At 49.6% G+C, this 22298-nt stretch overlaps 1 protein-coding gene across 1 annotated transcript; it reads left to right on the forward strand.

Annotated features, from left to right (window-relative positions):
- The first annotated feature begins 1060 nt into the window (after positions 1–1060).
- Positions 1061–20317, forward strand: LOC125756423 (salivary cystatin-L2-like). Its single transcript, XM_049411210.1, has 2 exons — positions 1061–1285; positions 20186–20317. Exons 1-2 carry the CDS (start codon positions 1061–1063, stop codon positions 20315–20317), a joined length of 357 nt encoding a protein of 118 aa, XP_049267167.1.
- Positions 20318–22298: the final 1981 nt, after the last annotated feature.

Genomic DNA, 22298 nt, shown 5'->3' on the forward strand with positions numbered 1-22298 from the left:
CTTTTTTATATATTTTTGCTTGTTCAAAATATTATTATCTTCAAAATTAAAAACTGCAATTATAATACCGCCTATGTTCTATTTGACTGCAAATTCGGCGATAAAATTAAAAATCATGGCTACTTTGCTTTCCTTTAGCTCGAGTTCTGGGTCCTTTTTATATCCGCCCAATGGCAATCTTGATCCACGGGATCCTTCAAATGGTTGATGTGCCAAAGCCACGAGGCGTAAAGCAACTCTACTCTTGCATTCTTCAGACTCTGTAACCAAGAACCACGTAAGAGAACCTTCGACAACGATACTCTAGCGGCATCATCATTTGCGCAATAGACGCAAATTATGATGCCGCTCACTGCCCATTCCTGTTGGCCACCATCTGCCTACACAAACTCCGGTCTCCCTATTTAAAGCAACGGAATAACTCTTGGAACGCATGTGAAGTGCTGCTGCTCTATATTGGAACTGAGGCGCGCATGATTCACGACGATCACTATTGAGGCAGCTCGGGCACGTTGGTGGTCCATTTTGAAGACAACTTCAAAAGTTGTCTTCAAAACGGACGGAAAGCGCACGGAAAAGATGGCCGAAGAAAGGCACACATATCGAATGTGTATGTAATAACACATTAGTTTATTCCGACTCCAGAGACAAAGAACAGGAATGAGGTGCGTAATGTCAGTGGATGCAGACATAAGTGATTAGCGCCAAAAAACCACGGACAAGGTAGAGACGACAGACAGGACGGAGCGCGTCTCTATCTTGTCCGTGTTTTTTTTTTTTTTGCGCTAATCAGTTATGTCTGTAGTTAATACGCACCAACTAGCCCAACTCACGTCTCTAAGTCCGTGAATGGCAGAGGGAGCGCATCATCACTGAAAACGCACTTGCATGCTATTACATGGCGTAGAGGAACCAGGCGGGAACATCCGGTGTGCTGTACCCTACACTGTCGGCAGTGAGCGCTCTAGTTTAGGGTAGCGTGTGCGCTAGAACAATTGAAAGCGTTGCCTGAAACGTACGCTACGTCACTTCCAGCTCGTGTTGAATGCTTCCGACCGACATGGCAGCGATCAAGCCGACCTGCATGATCATGCTCCTAGGGGTGTGGCTAGGTGTATTGCTCGACAGCGGCTACGCCGATTCATCGCTCACGGGAGCCTGGCAAGAGCAGAATCCGCATGGCGACCCCCAGTACCTGATACTTGCCCACTACGCGGTGTCGAAGCAAACGAAGGGAAAGAAGATGTACGACACGGTCGTCAGGCTCATTCGAGTCTCCACTCAGGTTAGTCCAGAGCTTTATTGGTTCGGTTCGTGGTGCCTTTGTTTGTTTGTTATTTATGAATGACACGCGCACGCTACGCAAGGTGAGCTAAGAGTGAGGTGAGCAAAGGTAATTCCTCATATAATAAATGTGATAGAGAAGTGCGCGGAATGTAACCAACCCATATGTATAGCCTTCATATATTACCTCCAGGTTTCTTAAGAGTAGGGCTCCATGTTTTCATTATTTATTTTTCTTGAAATTCGGAGGGTGTTTTTTGAAGTTTATTTTTAGCAGAAATTCGGCGTTTATTGGAGTTTAGTTTTCGTAAATCTCCGATTCTCCGACATTCGTAGTTTAATTTTGCATTATTCTCTATACTCCGATATCTTAGATGAAACGATATCTGAACACGAAAAGATCAGAACACATGAAGCGCATTTTACATGGCTGGGAGGCTTGAACGTACAAACACAAGCAAAAATACTTGAGCACAAGACACCTACGTTTGCGGGTGTTACAACCTTAAAGCTTGTTGTAATAAACGCAAGCATACTGTACAAGGTCCGTGCATTCGATGTCGTCTTGCGCACCCCGGTGCCACCAGGGGGCCTCATATCAAGATGCCGTCGCGCGCTCCGGGGGTTCCAATATACGTTGACGTCTCTTGCTCCGTGTACGACAAGCCCTTTGTTAAATATGCGATGGGTGTGGTCTACCCATCCGGGAGCAAACCTGCGATCTTCGGATCCGAAGGCACTTTAATTTCTTCAGGTGTACATCAATTATTACAATACGCTTAAAACAGTACAATTAACATCCCCTATACATTCTTTGGCTGCATTATCTGCTAGTGTTCATCAAAGTTGTGCCAAATAAAAGAAACTAGCCCTAAGAAATTCCCTTCCTTCATTGATGTAGATGCACGTGGCTCGTCATGTATGAATGTCATACATGACGAGTCAACAAAATGGCATAGGCGTGCTCACAGGGGGGAGGCGGCCGCCCCCCCCCCAAATCACTCAAGAAGGGGGGAGCGCGAAATTGCCCCCGTACAACCCCCCCCCTAGTCACTAAGAGGGGGGGGGCGCAAAATCTGCCTCGTACATTCACTTAGTAGGGGGGGGGGCACTGCGATGAACCTTCGCTCCTCCCTGATGGGGAACCCGGCGCACGCCTATGAAAAATTGTTTGCGTTAGGCGCGTGGTTCAGACAAAAAAGGGACGTATATTTCAAGATACCAATCCGCGCGAAGTGCTAAGATCACATTCTTGTTATGTTACTGCTAACGAGTGACGTGACACCAACGCGATGCCCTCCACCGCTGCGATGCGCAGTGTTCATTGTGGAAAGCGTCCCTCGAAGTCGAGAGTTGGAGTGCTATGCGCTTCTCGGGCACATGAGTTTAATCTGCGCTCGCACTACGGCGGTCATGACAGGTAGGCAGTGCGGAGCGCGCGATAGCAGCGTTCATACAAACGGCTACAAGAACGAGGATGGCGTCACAAATGCATATGCAGCTTTTCCGGCGGTTTTCAAAGGAACGCCGCGTGCGAACGCGTCAGCGCTGCCACTCAGTGAACATTTCAACAGTGCAGCGACGTCAGCGTGATTGTCGCGCTATCTTTTTGCCAACTGACCTTCGCGCCTCCCACGAGCGTGTTCGTGGGCGTTCTTCATCTTTCGGAAAGTTCTTTCCGTTCCAACTGCGGCATGGAAATTTCCACTCTCGAAGGCAACAAGGGCGCACACACAGCTCTGTGCTGCAGCTCATTTCGCTTCCCTCGAATGGAACAGAAATAAATGGACGGGTTACTGCTGTACTTCCATTGCACGTATGAAGACTTTTCTGCAGTAACGAGTTGGTAGAAACAACGCCTCCTCAAACATGTAAATAGTATAAAGGCGCTTATTGACGGCACTAGTCGACGAAGCACAACGGCGACAGTCAAGACAGAGCACGGACTCTGAGCACGAGGAGCGTGCTGTCAGAGAAGAGCCGAAGGGGACGACCCACTAGAAAGCGCTCGAGAGGGCGACCCATTACAAATTTCCAACGCCTCGCTACAATTACTCCGGGTACGAAAACGGAGCCGCCTGGCGACCTAACTGCTTGTCACTATGAGCGGGTCATGGTAGGGCTTCAGCCGCTCCACGTTGACAATGTCGCGCCCTCGACGGCGCATGTCCGAAGATGGTTCAATGGGTTCGATCAGGTAGTTGACCGGGGACGTGCGTTCGACGACACGGTAGGGGCTGTCGTACTTGGGCAGCAGTTTGGAAGAGGGGCCAGTTGCAGTGGTAGGAACGGAGAACCATACGAGTGCTCCAGGGAGGAACGTGGGCGCAGAAGTGGTGGTGTCACCGCGAATGCTCTTTTGCCGCTCTTGGTCACGCGTAGTAAACCTCTTGGCAAGCTCCCGACACTCCTCAGCAAGTCTGGCTGTGGCAGAAATAGGCGCACACTCAGACGGATCCGGCTTGTATGGAAGGATTGTGTCGATTGTGTGCGACGGGTGTCTGCCGTACAATAGGAAAAAGGGGGAGGAACCAGTAGTGCTCTGAGGGGCGGTATTATAGGCGTAGGTGACGAAAGGCAGAATGGTACCCCAATTGGTGTGATCGGCGGCGACGTACATCGAAAGCATCTCGCCGAGCGCGCGGTTAAAGCATTCGGTGAGGCCATTCGTCTGCGGATGGTAAGCAGTAGTTTTCTGGTGAACAAAGTTGCACTCTTTGAGAATGGCTTCGACGACTTCCGACAAGAAGAGACGACCTCCATCGCTGAGCAGCTCCTGGGGTGGACCGTGGCGCAGCATGAATCGGTGCCGCAGGAAGGAGGCAACATCGCGCGCTGTAGCCGCTGGGAGTGCGGCAGTTTCGGCGTATCACGTAAGGTGGTCAACAGCGACGATGGCCCAGCGGTTACCAGCCGACGTTAGAGGAAGTGGTCAATACAAGTCTATGCCAACGCCCCAAACGGCCGGCCAGGGCAAGGCAGAGGTTGCAGAACTGCTGGCGACAGGTGCGTTGATGTTTTGCGGCGCTGACGATCGATGCAGGAGCGAATGAACTTCTGCACGTAGCGGTACATCCCTCGCCAAAAGTACCGTTGGCGAATGCGGTGGTAGGTTTTCGATACCCCAGAGTGTGCGCACTGCGGATCAGAGTGGAACGACTCGCATATGTCAGAACGCAGACTGCGGGGTATTACGAGTAGCCACTGGCGGCCGTCGCCGTAATTGCGTCGGTTGAGGAGGTCATCGCGAACGGCGAAATGGTGGGCTTGGCGACGCAACGCGCGAGTGGATGGTGTTGCCGATGGATCAGTCAGCAAGTCTATCAATGAGGCAATCCAGTGATCCTTGCTCTGTTCAGTAGCGATGGTGTGAATGTCGATAGAAGAAACGGCATTGTGAGACACTGAGCTATGGGTATTGTCGTCAGGCAAGGGGGAGCGCGAGAGTGCGTCTGCGTCAGCATGCTGGTGTCCGTTGCGGCACAGCACGCGGATATCATAGTCCTGTAGGCGAAGTGCCCAGCGGCCGAGGTGACCTGAGGGATCCTTCAATGACGACAACCAGCATAGTGCATGATGGTCGGTGATCACATCAAATGGGCGACCATACAAATAAGGTCTGAATTTCGTTAGGGCCCAGATGATCGCCAGGCATTCCATTTCGGTGACGGTGTAATTGGTCTCGGCTTTAGTAAGCGTACGACTTGCATATGCCACGACATATTCAGGGAACCCTTGTTTGCGCTGCGCAAGGACAGCGCCAAGGCCAACACCGCTAGCGTCTGTGTGTACCTCTGTAGGAGCCGTAGGGTCGTATTGGCGTAGTATGGGAGGCGACGTCAACAAACGACGGAGCTTTTCGAAAGCGTCGTCGTACTCGGACGACCATGAATGGAGAGGCCCGTTACTTCCGAGGAGCTTCGTCAGGGGCGATATGATAGTCGCGAAATTTCGAATGAAGCGCCGAAAGTAGGAACACAGTCCTACGAAACTGCGCAGTGCTTTGACGGACGTAGGTTTCGGGAACTCGGTCACGGCGCGAAGTTTGGCTGGATCGGGGAGAATTCCGTCCTTGGGCACGACGTAGCTGAGGATTGTCAGCTGCCGTGCTGCAAATCGGCACTTCTTTAGATTCAGTTGCAGACCGGCGTCGCTCAAACGCGTCAAAACATGCCGTAGGCGTTGAAGATGGGTGGAAAAGTCCGGAGCAAAAACGACGACGTCGTCGAGGTAGCGCAAGCACGTGTGCCATTTCAGGTTGCGCAGGATGGTATTCATCATGCGCTCAGTGGTGGCCGGCGCATTACACAGCCCAAACGGCATGATGTTGAATTCGTACAGGCCGTCGGGCGTGACAAAGGCGGTCTTCGGTCGAGCGTCATCAGCCATAGGTACTTGCCAGTACCCTGAGCGAAAATCGAGATATGAAAAGAATTCGGCGCCTTGCAGGCTGTCAATCGCATCGTCTATGAGCGGCAGTGGATACACGTCCTTACGAGTGATCTTGTTGAGTCGTCTGTAGTCCACACAGAACTGCACAGAACCGTCCTTCTTCGCAACAAGAACGACTGGAGACGCCCAGGGGCTGTTGGAGGGTCGAATAACATCGCGTCGAAGCATGTCGTCGTCTTCTTCGGTGATTACACAGCGTTCTGTGGGAGATACGCGATATGGATGTTGCCGCAGTGGCAGGTGGGCGCCAGTGTCGATGCCGTGCGTACCGGCCGACGTGCGGCCGAGAGAAGTTTGAGCGACATCGAAAGAAGAACGAAATTCTTCCAACAGGTCCAGAAGCTGGGAACGCTGGACCTGTGTAAGGTTGTCAGCTATGGTGGACCCAAACAGGTCAGCGGGTGTTGAACCAGATCGAAACAGCACTGAGCGTACTGGACCTGCGGCCGTGCGTGTCATCGAGTTCGTTCATAACTTGTGCGTCTTCGAGGGGTTCCACGCTGCCGAGACATTCCCCTCGCGCCAACGTAACACTGTACAGGGAGGGATTGATTACAAAAACCCGCATTTCCCCGCAGGGGAGTATGAGGAAGTGCGAAGCACGGGGTGATGCTATGAGGGGGCGCGCGCGACTAAACTGCAGAGCCGAGCGAAGGAGACGGCAGCGAGAGAGCACGCGCCAGCCGACCCACGGAGGTCTGGCCGTTTTTAAGTGCAAAGCACTTTTACTGATGATGATGATCTGTCTTCCGAACTCGTTCCAAAGAACCCGCAACGCGTTCAACTTGTTGGCGGCGTTGCGCACGCCCGAGATGGGGCTCAGGTTGTTGTCGAACCACAGTCGATCGCACACCGCGCAGCTATATCCGAAGCTGCGGTCCAGGAAGTCTCGCTTGAAGCGCGCGTCCGGCCGATCGAATTCGAGGGCCCGCGCTCGCTCACGCATCGCGCGTCCCCGCGCCAGATCGGCTTCGGGGTGCTCGGCTCGCTTCGCACGCTTTCGTTCGGCGTCTCGCCGCCGGCCTTCATCACCACAGGCAATGCGCGGGGCGCGCGCAGCCACGGAGCGGAGGGCGGAGCGCGCGCAGTCACGTGGGGCGTGACGTCGCTGCGCCGTTGCTACAGACGCTTCTCTCCGCTCCTCGCGCCGTTGCTATGGGACGGCGGATTCAGGGTCGCTTATAAAGTGCATTCGCACTTAAAAATAGAGGTGCTGCCCTGAGTGACTTGAACGGTCGCGAAAGGCACCAGCAAGCCTTTCCTCGTGCAAATACGGTCATATGGCGAGAGGAGTGCAACGGTGTCGGATAGACTGGTGCAGTAGACGGACACCGATGTTGACGAGTTTGCAGGCACTTTGATGTCGTCTTTTACGAGTACCTTGCTCACAGCCGATGGACTGTCTTCCGGCGTCAAATTAGAGAATGGTGACAGCTCTATTTCGGCTGGTGCGCAATGAATGACGGCGTCGTGGCGGGAGAGAAAATCCCATCCGAGGATGACCTCGTGCGAGCATGCAGGAATTATGATCAGTTCGATGGCGTACATAGCGTCCTTAATCATGACGCGGGCTGTGCACACCGCTGTAGGGTGAATACGTTGGGCGCTGTCTACACCGTCTACAAACACGTCTATCACGTTCGAAGGGCTTCGCTGAGGGCTTTCCCAGTTCGATCGCGTCGCAGCCCTTGCCTCGTGGACTGCGACGACTAGTTTTCCTGGTCGCGTGGGACCAGACGTGGCCGCATCGGGGAAAGTGAGCGGCGTCGTGGTGACGGTGAACGGCGGGTAGAGGGCGCTGGGCGAAACGGCGGTGACATAGGCTGCGGTGAATCGTAATACGGGCGGCTTGACTGGCTTGACATGGTTGAGACGACTGGTGGCGACTGCACGCGATTGCAATAGCGGGCGACGTGACCGGCGCAACCGCACGCAAAGCAGATGGGGCGGTTGTCGGAAGTGCGCCATCGTTTCGCCAGGGTGGGTCCCATCCATGGCCCAAGACGCGATGGACGGGGCGGCGGCTGATAGAACTGCATGGTGTGCTGCAGTCGTGGCCTAGGACTGACGTCGGCGTACGCAGCCGGCACACTCGCCTCGAAGGCCTGTGGTCTGGCGACGACGTCGGCGTAAGGATGTGGGGCAGACACAGGGATCACAGGGATCGCTGGGGGTGGCCTCTACAACTTGCGCGTAACTTAGTGGCGCAAGCGCCGGAGGTGGCTGGTGGTATTCCGGCATGACCTCCGCGATTTCCTGTTGAATAGCGCAGCGTAAGGGAGGCAGCAGTGCGGTCGACGGCTGTTCAACATGCTGCGACTGAGGCAAGGCCAGTAGAGAAAACTGTCGGGCGATTTCCTCGCGCACAAATGACTTGACCTCGGCGAGCAAGCCCGAGTGATCAGAAATGGCCGACAAGCCAGCGAGGTCGGCGTCGCGTGATGGAGGTCGACGGGTCAGCAACCGCTGCCGGCGCAGCTCCTCGTAGCTTCGGCAGAGCGTGATCACCTCTGTCACGGTACGAGGGTTCTTGGCGAGCAGCATGGTGAAGGCATCGTCGTCAATGCCTTTCATAACGTGGCAAATCTTGTCAGACTCAGACATGGTTACGTCGGCCTTCTTGCACAGGTCAAGGACGTCTTCGATGTCGCTGGTAAACGACTCAGCGTTCTGCTGAGCTCGTTCACGTAAACGCTGTTCGGCTTGCAGTTTACGAACGGCAGGTCGGCAAAACACGTTGATGATGGCGGTCTTGAAATCAGACCACGTGAGGAAATCGGTTGCGTGGTTGTTGTACCACAGGCTGGCCACACCCGCGAGGTAGAAAACCAGGTTGATCAGCTTTCCTTTCTCGTCCCATTTGTTGGGTACGCTCACGCGCTCGTATATCGCGAGCCAGTCCTCCAGGTCAGTGCCATCCGCGCCGGTGAATATAGGAGGGTCGCGGATGCGGGAGGCACCGGGGCATAGTGTCGGTACAGGGGGAAGCGTTTGTTGGGCGGCGTCTTGAGGCATGGTAGAAGTCACGGTACGGGATCGAAGCGCCAGGGGCATCGAACGGGGACCGAAGCTGGTTGGACGGCGCAGCACTCTCCACCAACTTATAAAGACGTTTATTGATGGCACTAGTCGATAAAGCACAACGGCGACAGTCAAGACAGAGCGCGGACTATGAGCACGAGGAGCGTGCTGTCAGAGAAGAGCCGAAGGGGACAACCCACTAGAAAGCGCTCGAAAGGGCGACCCATTACAGATTTCCAACGCTTCGCTACAATAGTAACATTTCTCGTCACAAATCGTCACAAATACCACCAGGGGTGGTATTTGCGACGAGAAATGAAGCAATACCACTCAAAGCAATGAAGCAATACCACCCCTGGTGGTATTGCTTCATTGCTTTGAGTGGTACGCCTGAAGCGCGGTGAAATTGAAGGCGAGACATCGTAGCCACGTGATGATATAACCTTTCCTTCTTCGTGCGTGTGTGCATAGCCTGTGCCATTAAGCTCTTAGATTAACTGTGCCGCTCGCTGGCGTTACGACGTGAGCACCGCTGCTCGGCAAGATCAAACGCGGTGGCGGAACAATGTTCACCGCGGGCGTCTGTTAATCAAATTGATTGACGCGCGAACTCAGGGACAAACATCTTGACTCTGAAAAGGCCACAGTTCAACTCGTGACTGTCATAGTGCCGGTATGCCTGTCAAGCGTTTCATGCAGTGGACACTACTCAGCAACTTCTTTGCATGTAAAATAATTTGGTTAGCTTGCACTACTTGTGCAAGGCTGGAGCCGTCGCTGGAGCTTGTGATCACCAAGCATGTTCCACGTTTTTGCATGGCTCGTCAACTCAGTATGCTTGGTCGGCTTCGGAATAAAGACCCTATTGGTTCGGCCTCAATATTGGTGCTATTTATTAAGTAGGTCTTCATAGTATATTCAATAGTCCTGTTTAATTGTAAATGTCTTAATAACCACAATAATTACTCAGGTTTTATTAGCGAGGTCTAATTAGTACGGAAATAATTAGCATAATCCTAATTAACACGATCCAACGTAACACGATATCAGTGAGTAAGGTCCTGATTAGCTTGGTTTTAAATACAAACTCCTAATTAGCGTCATGTTAATTAGCATGATCTTAATGACTTTGTTCTTAGCTTCACGTGGTTTCATTAGCATGGTATTAGTAAGACGTGGCTTAATTAGCTAAGCCTTAGCATGACTTGGCTTAATCAACTTGGTCATAGCATGTTCTGACTTAATTAGCTAGGCATACCGCCCAGCAAGTTAGCTAATCAGCCGGGCGCACGTGCTCGGGAAGCGAGCAGACGATGAAAAAAGGACGAAGAGGGCGCGCGCCGGCCGAGCAACGCGCTGAAATGTACAGGCCGACAATGGTGATTTTACACATGGCCTCAGAGATTAGCTCCAGCCGCGGTGTTGTAAGGCCCTCGGGCGGAGCTAATCTCGGAGGCCACGGTGCTGATTATTCTAAAGTATACTTAGTGCAGACATTAAACGCTTCAAAATGAATTCAAACGGCGTGCACACAGATCAGAAATATAGTTAGCAGAACTTTCTGCCACTTTTCTGGCGTGGGTGCACTTCTGCACTCAGTGGAACGACAAACAAATGAAAGAAGGTGTCTGTAGTTTTAAGACAACACCTAACCTTCTCGACAGCCCTTGACGTGGCGCCGCGTTCCATCGTAACCAATGGAACGGAGCGCGCGCTGAGCAATGAATTTCACCTTATCGTACTGGTAGCTCGTTCAGAAGGGGGTGTTGCCAGAGCTCGGAAAGGTCCCGAGTTTCGCCAAACTCGGGCCATCCTGCATAGTACTCTTGCTTTGGTTCTCGGTGCATGCCTCAACCATGCCGTAACGAAAGAAACTACTGTGCGCCTAACATTGGCTTTGTCAGACTATCCTATAACTCGGGCCATCCTGCACAGCACCTTTGGACGGAAACCCATCCGGTCTGGAACAGACATGACAATTAAAACAAGACGCTTAACCGCGATAAAAGCAAAAAGCAAGACGTTTCGGCTCCCGTACGGGAGCCTTGTTCACAAATGGAAATACAGTGCGTGTGCGGTCCGGTTATGTATGTTCTGAAATGTGACGTAAGCAACGTGCGTACGTCTGTGGGAAGTTTCCGTCATTGCAACTGAGTGCGTGCACCGTTGTCTGGATTTCGATAGATTCCAGATGTGACGGATTCCAGATTTTGCTTTTATCGTGGTCAGCATCTTGTTTTGTTTGTCTTCAAAGCTTTTCCCACGGGTTTCAGTGGTCGCCCAAGAACGGCACACTTCTCCAAGTTTCCTTTTGTGTTGCGCGTTCGTAGAATCGGCCGCAAAGAATCGAAAGAAGGGCTGGCACGTGGGTAGTACTTTCTTCGGCTTCTGTTCATTCATGTCTTGAGAATGGCGGAACTAAACCAAGCACGACTCAAGTAACATATCTTCATTCGGGGCTAAGGCTGACCATGTGAGCTACCTGGACGTGGGCCTAAACCTGAGTACGCAGGCGTTTTGGTGCACTGGGCATCAAAACAGCGCAAAACAAAACACCACTAAGAGAAGGACAGGCAGTAGCGCTATTCTCTGTTTCCTTACAATTACACCCTGTCTGTCACGCTGTTTTGATTTCTAACATATCGCACCAACTCGATCCAAACATCCGCAATAGCTACATAATGTTGTACTTCGTTCCCGCTGAAGTTCAGCCACCAGGTTGGGGGATTTCATCCACTCCTGGATAAATATACACTTGAGAACTTATGAAGCTCTCCAGATGCCATAGACCTGCTCGTTTTTCTTCTATTAAATAGCGCGTACACGCTGCGCCTATCCGCCACGAAACCGGCTGTTTAAAAGAAGCGGAGATAAAACCAGAGAAAGTAAGGCAGAGTAATATAAAGATTCGAAAAGCAATTTTTTGGGAGCAAGAGGCAGAAAACCATGTAAACACTTAAAATATTCCCACCAGAACACACACTCCTTTATCATCTCCTATTGAATTAAGTATGTTATAAGCCCTTTGCCAGGCCCTATAAAATGTTTTCGCTAAGAATGTATTCAGTCAAAGTTGTTTTCGACATGACTGGAATTTAAAAAATGTAAAAGTTTTGTCGAAGGGCGAAGTAATGAATGCAATAGCAAGAGAGAGTGATATATAATTTATTTACAGAAAGGCACAGAGGTCGGTCTGAGCTACAGTTTGCTCTGGCCTGCTAATCTACAGCGGGGAGGGTGGACAGGGGAGTGAAAGAGTGGTGAATGACGATGGTAAGGTATGGAGGTGAGAATATAATTCCGTTTCGCTGGGGCAAATCTAAAGACGTGCATAGCAACGAACTGGAACCTCGTAAGAAGAAAGGCTAGCAGCAGATTTCTTTGGCAAGCATAGCCGCTGCAGCGAGCGAGGTGACCTTCGTGTGGTCTGTGGCTTTAATGCAACGTTTTCGACGAAAGCACAACACGTAAAAAGCTATGAGCCATCTGTTCAACACCCCTCGAGAGATCAGCGCGCGAGCACTGGCGACCATGATTTGTAGGTCAAAGTACAGAGTCGTAGGTGCCAGCCCCCCCCCCCTCTCCTTCAACGCTATACGAGCAGGGCGACGCCCTTTAAAGCGCTCCTTTTGGTCCGTTGCGCCATCTCCCGGATAATAGTGAAGAAGCCTCTGCCGCGCTGAAGCACCTAAGATATATGCCTACCGTCAACGGCAAATGATAAGCATAAGTAGCTCGCCATAAATATGCTGGATGATGTATGATTTCCTGGGCTCTGCAGTAGTTCTTTTAATTTATTTTTCGCATTATCTCCTTTGGTGATATCGCTATCGAATCTACCTGAACGATGCATGAACGGAAGGACTAAAAATAGATAAGTTCGCATCCACGTCTCCTAACATCGAGCCACCATTTATCCTGTCTCCAGAAGTTTCGTGAGTCATTCAAAACCGCTCGACGCTTTTGAAAAATAATTTGCTGTATTCAGCATCAATTTAATGTTTCGTTTTAGTACATCCAATATCGTGCTCGTTTTAGACATTGCCACGTGAATTTCATGAAAAGCAGGCCGGATATCTTGCTTTTTCCAGGGCCCACCATTGTCTTTCAGTGGATCAGGGGCCTCCTACATGAAAGCGACGAATTCAGTTCGAACTCGTGTGGCGTGCACTGGTGTGTTGCCTGATGAGAGTGAAATGCAAGCGAGCTCCAGGGTTTTAATTTAGAGCCACTCAAGGAATCCCGGTTGTCAAAATCAATGCGTAGCACTCCACTACGGCGTCCTTCGCCTCCCACAGCGCATAAGCAGGGGCGTAGCGAGAAATTTTTTTCGGGGGGGGTTCAACCATACTTTATGTATGTTCGTGCGTGCGTTTGTATGTGTGCGTGCGTATATACGCAAGCAAAACTGAAACATTTCGGGGGGGGTTTGAACCCCCCCAACCCCCCCCCCCTTGGCTATGCCCCTGCGCATAAGTAATAACTCAACTTCTCTTACATATATGCAGGTCGTTAACGGCTTTAATTACAAGATCAAATTCGTTGCGGCACAATCAAACTGCAAGATCGGTCGAGACCAATATGATGCGTGGAAGTGCCCTCCAGTCAAACCGGTAAGCTTTCATGTCTGCCTGTGTTTGCAGACTTCTTCGGCTTAGTGGGAGCGCGGTACACACAACAGACGAAGGAAGAACCACAGAACACGAGCGCTCACTAACAACTGGTTTATTCACACATTAGAAGGACACATTTATACACAAAGGTGCGCATGTCAAAAAAAGGAAAAGATTACAGCACGAGCAGCGCGCGGCGCACTTTATCGAGGCACTTGTCTAAGAACTATCAATGTAGTTAAATTCACAGTCATGTAGTGATAATGAAGGATGGCTTATAAACTGGTCTGCATTCCTGGAAATGTTAGTGAGCGCTCGTGTTCTGTGGTTCTTCCTTCGTCTGTTGTGTGTACCGCACTCCCAGTAAGCCGAAGAAGTATGAATTACCAACTAGCCCACCTTTCGATACTTTTGCAATGTGTTTGCAGAGCTACACTCTAAAAATGAAACAAAAAAATCATTTGACTCCTTCTGCTGAGCCCTCACTTGCCACGTACAACACTCTCTTTAGGAGACACGTGAACGCCCTTTGGGGAGCATCCTATTCTCATCTGAGATTCCTTGTACCCGAAAAAGAGTTCGCGTGTCTGTTTAAAGAGAGTCGTACAGTTGTTGAGGGAGAGCGAAAAGACAATATTTCTACAGCCCTGGTCCGGGCCACGGCACAGCCTCCGACAACGGTGTGCGTTCCTTCACCCCATCATATCCGCAGAGGAGCATGCCGTTCGAGAAAGGCGTTTGTCGAATAGCAGTGCATCGCTTGTTGCGACGTGTCGCTACCTGAAAATATTGTGTACACCGTGTTCGAGGCACATTTTAACAGCATATTTTTCATACAGTTGTACATGCGGGATCAACACTATAAAGTGCATGCACCTTCTTATTTGTACACTTACAACAAAAAATACAGAGGATTTCTGCAGCTTAGGCGACGAACAGACAAGCGCATATTGCTCTATTTCATCAAAAGTGTGGGGGATTTTTGCGTATGAAGTATCAGTTCTTTCGAAATAAGTGTTTTGATATGGTGTTTATGAATAATGAAAGCACACAAACAAAACTAGTCAGATATAAGCCCGCGTGAAATTTCTACAAAAAAAATGCGTACGTAGGACGCTCGATGTCTGATTTTTAGTTCGAGTAAATAAATGGAATTTAGACAATGCAACGCATGTCCTGACATGTTAATTATGGCAGGTTTGCCATGCACGCATGCATGTGCAGGGGTAGTCAAAAGTCCACAGGCCTCTGTCCCGTGTAATGCTACGGCAGCATAGCGTGTGAACATTTGACCGCCCCAGTACATTCTGGTATATACGATGCATCACCGCTTATTTACATTTGCCATATTCACGCCATGCCAATATTGGTATCTATCAAGTTAAAATCAGATGAAGTGATCAATGACAAGATTAATCCTCAGGCACGAGATTAAATTATATATTACGGCATATTTTTTTTTTATTTCAGCGCATGATGGAGAAATAGCATCCTGCATGGGCAACCATGCAGGAGTACTGTCTGACCCTGTGCCTATGCCCGTATGACACAGGCATTACAAACGCCGTCTAACCGATAGGCTACATACTTAATGACCAGCGCGAAAAAAAAACGAGAGACGAAGGGAAGAAAGCTCAGTTGGGTGGAAAACTGGGCTAGATGGATCGATAAGCATGCAACCATGCCGACTAGTCTAGGTAAAGTTCGAGCTGCTACGTGGCCGGTTTCGAGGGCCGCCATGTCAATTGCTTTGAGTCGCTAGGGCGGCGGCATTTCGAAGGTCGTCGACAGGGAGGCTTTCGAAGTGTGCCCCTGTGACACGGGTATTACTCTGTAAAAAAGGGTGGCATCGGAAGGGCCAATTTCCTTCGATGCACATGGCTGATAAACTCGCCCGATTGGTCCTCTATTATCACATTTAATCACTGAACATTTTTGTCGTTTTCTCTTCTTCAGCCGAACAAGGAGTGTAAAGCATTCATCTACGTTGCTCCTGGTACTCGTGCTAGGAGAGTGGTCCGTTACTCCTGCCGTTTGGTCCTCCATCACTGAAGCCCACAAATTCAACTTTTCTTCTGCTGCTTACATGTAACTAGCCCAAAGACAAGTAACATGTGCATCAATTTGAAAGAAGTGATTCATTTGAAGCAAATTTGCTTTGTTAATAAATCCGGACAAACTATTGTGACCAGATTTCTCGCTTCTTTTTGTTTAGAGGTTGGGGCGGGAGGCAATCACGTGCCTGTTTTTTATTCGGTGCAGTGAAGTACAAAGATGGGGCAGAGGGCATTTGGCAGGCATTCCCAGATCATGAATTGTAGTTTGCCACTCTCCCTCAACAGAATGGTGTAAAACAGCTTCATCTTAAAGGTACTTATCTACGGGGCAGGAACCTGAGAGCTAATGAAAAGTGTTCAACTTAAATTGAGGACAACGCAATGTGTCGTGGAAAGAAAAATTATAGGTTTAACCTTAAGGGACAGGAAGAGAACAGTGGGACATGTAAGGATATATTCGTCAAGGACATCATCGTCGAGACCAAAAAGAAGAAATATTCATAGACAGGGCATGTAGCGTGAAGGCAACATAAGCTCTCGTCGTTAAAGGGGCCTGCAACACTTTTTTTCAGCTTGGTCAGAAAACGCTGCCGATCGGTAGTCGACGCTCCCGAGAACACGCGAGCCAAACATTAAAGCGCTGTGAGAGTGAGCAACTGGGCGTGTTGGTATTGCATGATTCGAAATAGCAGGCGCAAAAAAGACGACCCACGAAAAGGGACACACACAGGGCACATTTGTGTGTGTTTTATATATATTATTATGTTTTACTTTAGTATCGTTGAATTTCTCCACACGGCGACAGCTACCGCCTATTTCACGGCTGTGGCGCCATTACAGCTCCATCTATTTATATATCGTGTAACATCTATCTACCGAAACCATGCGCTGTCACACCGGTATTGTTTCGCTACTATCGATCGTACTTTTTGGAGGCACATTTCAGGGCCGATTGCCCCGTAATAGCGTGGATAACGCCGCTACACCTTCCGATGCTTCGAGAAATAAAGACAGCAAGTCTAAGATACGCTGTCGGGGTCAGAACTCTTTTGCAGTATCCGTCTCTTCCAAAGTGAATGTCATATCGCTGGCCGGGCGAAACGTACGACTTCCGTCGTTCCGTTTCGGGAGGTTGTCATCCCCAAAGGTTTCTCTGCTTCATTTCATTGTCATGGCGTTTGATATTTAGTTGAGCGAGACCGTAGGTTTGTGTGATTAGCCGCTGCGCATACTATTTATCAGTTGAGAATCGATGCAATTATTAAATGCGAAGCATTTCTTAGCGAACCTCGGGCACTTTGGGCGTTTATATCTACGTATCTATCTATATATCTAGCCGCCTACGTCTGGGCGCTCTGCTGGTCGTCTCCATAACTTATAATATACCAAAATTGGCATAGCAGGGGATCAGTGTATGGTGAACACGATTCACTGGTCATGAAATGAATAACGCAAAATACCTGTCGCGCACGTCATGAAATCCTTTCTCTCAGTCACGTGTGGCACATACACGCATTACACGCATACCAGAGTATGTTATGCGGGTATGTGCCACAGGTGATACAATGTGTCAACCAACACAGTAAACGCGAACACACACATTGACACGCAAGGAAAGTGATAATAATAATTGTTGGGGTTTTATGCCCTAAAACCACGATATGATTGTGAGAGACGCCGTAACGAAGGGCTCCGGAATTTTGACCATCTGGTATTCTTTAACGTGCACCGAGATCGCACAGTACACGGGCATCTAGCATTTTGCATCCATTGAAATGCGACCGCCGCGGCCGGGATCGAACCCGCGACCTTCGGGTCAGCAGCCGAGCACCGTAACCGCTACACCACCGTGGCGGACACAAGGAAAGTGAGGAAGCTGAAGACAGAACACCCCAGGAAGACGCTCAACTACCATGTACTCGTTCACGTGGTCCGCAACGTGGACCACGTCGATTACGCGAAAACCGGGGTCAATGGTTCCTACAATAAATCTGCCGAGGGAACCAGGCCTCTCATCATTACCGGTGACTTCAACATTGATTTATCAAGACCCAACAACGCCTGGTCTTTATACTGCGTGAAAGACGGCTTGAATTTGGACAGGGCATCAAAAGACCTCGCTGCCACGTGCAGGACAGGAGGCGTCATAGATCATTTCATCGTAAGAGGCATCCAGAATTTCCACCAGCTCCGCTATACCTCGCACTTCACTACACTTATACCCCTTGTAACCACAATCACGAACGGATCCAATTAACAAGTCCGGTCCAGCTACTATTGCTGACTGATCACGGTGATGATGACCTTGTTCAAGAACTGTCAAGGACCCCTTCTACACATACACACGGGTTCGTGAAACATGCTTGCGTTCTCCGTCATAACGGACAAGTATAAGCCTAACAACTGTAACGCAACTGTAATAACTACAACTGTGACTGTAACGTACGTGCAGTGCGCCTGCGTGTGCCACAAGGCTGTGTGTATATCCAGGGGAACTTTCCTGAATGAAGCTTAGTTGCGGGTAACGCCTGTCCTGTGCATTTGTGTTTCTTCTTTGTTCTGTTCGGATTCGCGCTATCCAGTATTCAAGAATATAAGCACTACATATCAGCTTATCGCGTCTGGTGTTGGTAGCACCCATGTTTCTGTTGGCATCGTTACTCAACTGTAAACAACTGGTTATATGATACATATACGACTCTTCAACATATGAGTGTGCGTATACCACTTCCATATTTCTCTAGCGTCATTTCGTTACGTTTTGCTTAATGTGAAAAATTACGCCACAGTCACCATCCCGCGTATGCTTCGCATGACATCGATTCCCACGGTCCGTGGGATCTCACGAATTTTTTCGCCTAATTGTGTTCTTCGCTTCAGTGGTCTGGCGTCAGCCATTTACAGGGGAGTAACGTTTCTCTATAATGTCACGTGTTCATGACATTGACTAAGGTAGTAGTGGGCGTGAACTCTGGAGGTAGACCTTGTTGCCTGCGGCTAGCTCGCTGGTCGTGGTTGGCGTCGATGTCTTCGCGAGTTGGGCTGGGCTCACGGCTTGACGGGGGCGTCTGGAGCATGAACGGACAGCACATCCACCAGATGTGACGTGGTCGTGACGTTGACGAAAGTAGTAGTCGGCGTGTTCAAAGACGAAACTGTTTATTTTGGCGAACTTGTGCCCGGAAAATGAAACGTCAAGCTACAAGCAATTTACGTTGTACGTTGATAACAGCGAACAGAGCGTCGGGCTCTGGTAATTTATTATAAAAGCCCGTTGGCTTTTATACACGTGCTATCGAATATTTCAGCGTTATCGGTGGTGACTGCGTAAGCTGTCGAGTAAACTAGACCATTCCCGTCCTGCGCGCAGTCTTAGCAGAATGATCTCGAACAATCGCGAAGCTTCTCAAACGCTGTAGCGCGATGTGCGCCGAGCGTGCTAACAGTCTGTGGGGGTTAAATCCGAATACATCGAAATAAAACACGCGGGACAATATGGCAAAAGAGAAAAATGTTACCGCATACAATGACCAACAACGAGGACATCGCCGTTTCTCCCTTAAAAGATCGAGGGCCACTCCATTCTTTAGGGTGTATCAAAGTTTACCAAGTAAAACACCAGCTATTATTAACCTTCGTTCCTGTCCCTTAAAGGTCCCCTAAACCAACCAGAGGTCGAAATTTAGTTCTGGTATGACAGTTGTGCACGAGTCTAAACGAACACGTAGCCCTCACAATTTTTCGAAACGGTGCTGTAATAGCGGAGTTACACGCGTTTGATGGTCGAAACGCTGCGATCGGTAGTTTCACTCTTTCCTTCGCTACCTTCCGCTCGTCGGCTGGTCTCCTCTCCCAAAGCCTCTTTGCCTTCCTAGCCGAGTGCCCTCCCAATCTCACGTGACAATCCGTCATCGCTCAAGCGCGTTCTTCGAAACGGCGGCCACTTCCGGTTGCCACGACTCCGTTAACTCCGTGCTTCTCGGCTAACCGCTGCTGTTGCCGGGGTTCTACGAATCGTGCCGGTATGGACCCTGTGTTGCGCGCACGCCTTCAAAGGATCGCCAACGTCATGAACCCGTACGGTGACACGTGTCGCGTCTTTTCGTTTTTCCAGTAGGTGCTTTTGCAGCCAAGCACCGCACACTGATGCGTGAAAGCCGTCGCAAGACATTGTCGGATTCAGTCCCCGCAGCTTATCAGACAGCTAAGCGTGACTTTGCTCGTACGCTAGCGATTTGGTAGTTGCATTACCGGCAGCAGTTGCCGATTCGCAAGCGCGCACAGACGAGCAACACGACTAACACGACGAGGAACAGCAGGAGTACTGTCCGACCCGGTCCTTATGCCCGTGTGACTCAGGCATTACAAAAGCCGTCTAACCGATAGACTACATACCTAAAGACCAGCGCGAAAAAAAAAACGAGAGACGAACGGAAGTTCAGTTGGGTGGAAAACTGGGCTAGAGGTTCGGTAAGTATTAACCGTGCCGACTAGCCTAGGCAAAGTTCGAGCTGCTTCACGGCCCGTTTCGAGGGCCGCCGCGTCAACTACTTTGAGTCGCTAGGGCGGTGGCATATCGAAGGCAGTCTACAGGGTGGCTTTGGAAGTGTGCCCCTGTGACACGGGTATTCCTCTGTAAAAAGGGGTGGCTTCGGAAGGGCCAATTTCCTTCGCTGCACATGGCTGATAAACTCGCCCGATTGGTCCTATATTATCACGTGTAATCACTGAACATATTTCTCATTTTCTCTTCTTTAGGCGAACAAGGAGTGTGAAGCGGTCATCAACGTTGCCCCTACGACTAATGCTAGGAAAGTGGTCCGTTACTCCTGCCTTTTGATCGTCTTTCCTGGAGACAACTTCAATGCTTTGTCTGCTGCTTACATGTAACTAGCCCAAAGGCAAGTAACGTGAGCATCAAATTGAAAGTGATTGATATGGAGCAACTTTGGTTTGTTATTTTCGTTCGCACGAACGAAATAAGAATGAAACCGGACAAACTATTTTGACCAGATTCCTGCTTCTTTTTGTTTAGCGGGGGGGGGGAGGAATCACGTGACTGTTTTTTCATTCGGCACAGTGGAGAACAAAGATGGGGTAGAGCGCATTTGGCAGGCATTCCCAGATCACGAAGGGTTGTTTACCACTCTCCCTCAACAGAATGGTATGAAACAGCTTCAGCTGAAAAGTACCTAACTATGGGGCAGGAACCTGCGAGCTCATGAAAAGTGTTCGACGTAAATTGAGGACGACGCATTGAGTCGTGGAAAGAAAAATTGTAGGTGTAACCTTAAGGGACAGGAAGAGAACAGTGTGGGTCATGTAAGGATATATTCGTTAAGGACATCTTAGTCGAGACGAAAAACAAGAAATGGTCATAGACAGGGCATGTAACGTGAAGGCAACATAAGCTATCGTCATTAAAGGGGCCCTGCAACACTTTTTCAGCATGGTCAAAACAACGCTGCCGATCGGTAGTCGACGCTCACGAGAACACGCGAGCCAAACGTTGTAGTCCAGCACGAGGCCTGGGATTTGCAATAAATTCTCAAAGTGAGCTAAAAAGCACTTCCCCTTCTCTCGACAAAAAAAATTATGTTTACGGGGTCACTGCCATTGGCCACACCATGGGATGATTTGAACATGGCGCGCTCGGTAGATACTGAGGCCGCCGCGGCAGGCCGTCACTTGCCCGCGTGCGCGCGCGATAGCAGTGAAAGTACGCCGCGCGTTCGAAGAAAAGAAAGCAAAAGTGCTCAAGGTCACGAGGCACGCGACGTACCTCCTTCCCCCGTGCCAGCTTTCCCTGCTTAGCTTCCAGCGCTTTGGTGGGGACGAGAGAAGGGAGAAAGCAATCCCAGCGTGCGACAAATCTTTGTTAACTCCGCTCATACTGGACAGATTCTAAAAGTTTTTGGCGGTGTTCGATTCGTGAGGCAATAAGTTCCTTTAATGAAGGCTTTCTATGGCTACTTGGAAAAGCGTTGCAGGGTCCCTTTAAGTTTAACAGATTAGATTCCGAGGGAAGGCAAGTGCGTGAGGGGGTGACAGAACGTTAGGTAGACAACAGAGATTAAGATACTTCGCGGCTGTAAAGTGGCCGCCGCAAGGAAATCGAATGTAGAAGAAGAAGAAGAATGTTTTTATTTTCATTGAAATGATTTACAAAAATTGCTGCGAGAACATCCGGATCCGTAGCCGATATGGCTAGTTAAGGATCCGTTACAGACATTGCATATTGTGGTTTATTTAGCGAGTACAATGTTGATATATAAGATTCAATCACAAATCACATTTTAAAATACGATCATGCAAAAAAATAAAAAAGAACAGAATCAATGTGCATGTACACAGAGTTATTAGTTCGATATCAATGTGGTGACTGGTTACTCCCCGACAGGAAGAGTTTCCTGAGCGATTGCGTCATATTTGGCAGGCATTTAATTAGGGTAGGGATACTGTTCCAGATTTTTGCACCAACAAAGGATACTGTTCGACGGCCGTAAACATTGTGGACTATCGGCAGGTTAAGATTTAGTTGTTCCGCCTGTCGAGTGTGACCTCTAGGTTTTATTAAGACTGATGAGTGAAGGGGCACGTTTTTATTCATTATTTTGTGTACTAATGTTGCGCTTTTGTGTTGCCTAGCCATATTAAAAGGCCATTATGTTTAGATTTCTGAAAACTTCAGTCGATGGTGCATTCTTGGGTGCTGATGCAATGGTTCGTACAGCTCTCTTTTGCAAATTGTTAACGACGGAGCAATATGAAGAATATATGTAGCTCCATGATTCGATGCAATAGGTTAGGTGAGAGTGAAAGACGTTAAAGTATAATATACGGAGTGTGTGTAAGTTGAAGTAGTTCCTAG

Source organism: Rhipicephalus sanguineus, chromosome 11 (genome assembly GCF_013339695.2).
Source record: "Rhipicephalus sanguineus isolate Rsan-2018 chromosome 11, BIME_Rsan_1.4, whole genome shotgun sequence".
NCBI classification, from domain to species: Eukaryota; Metazoa; Arthropoda; class Arachnida; order Ixodida; family Ixodidae; genus Rhipicephalus; species Rhipicephalus sanguineus.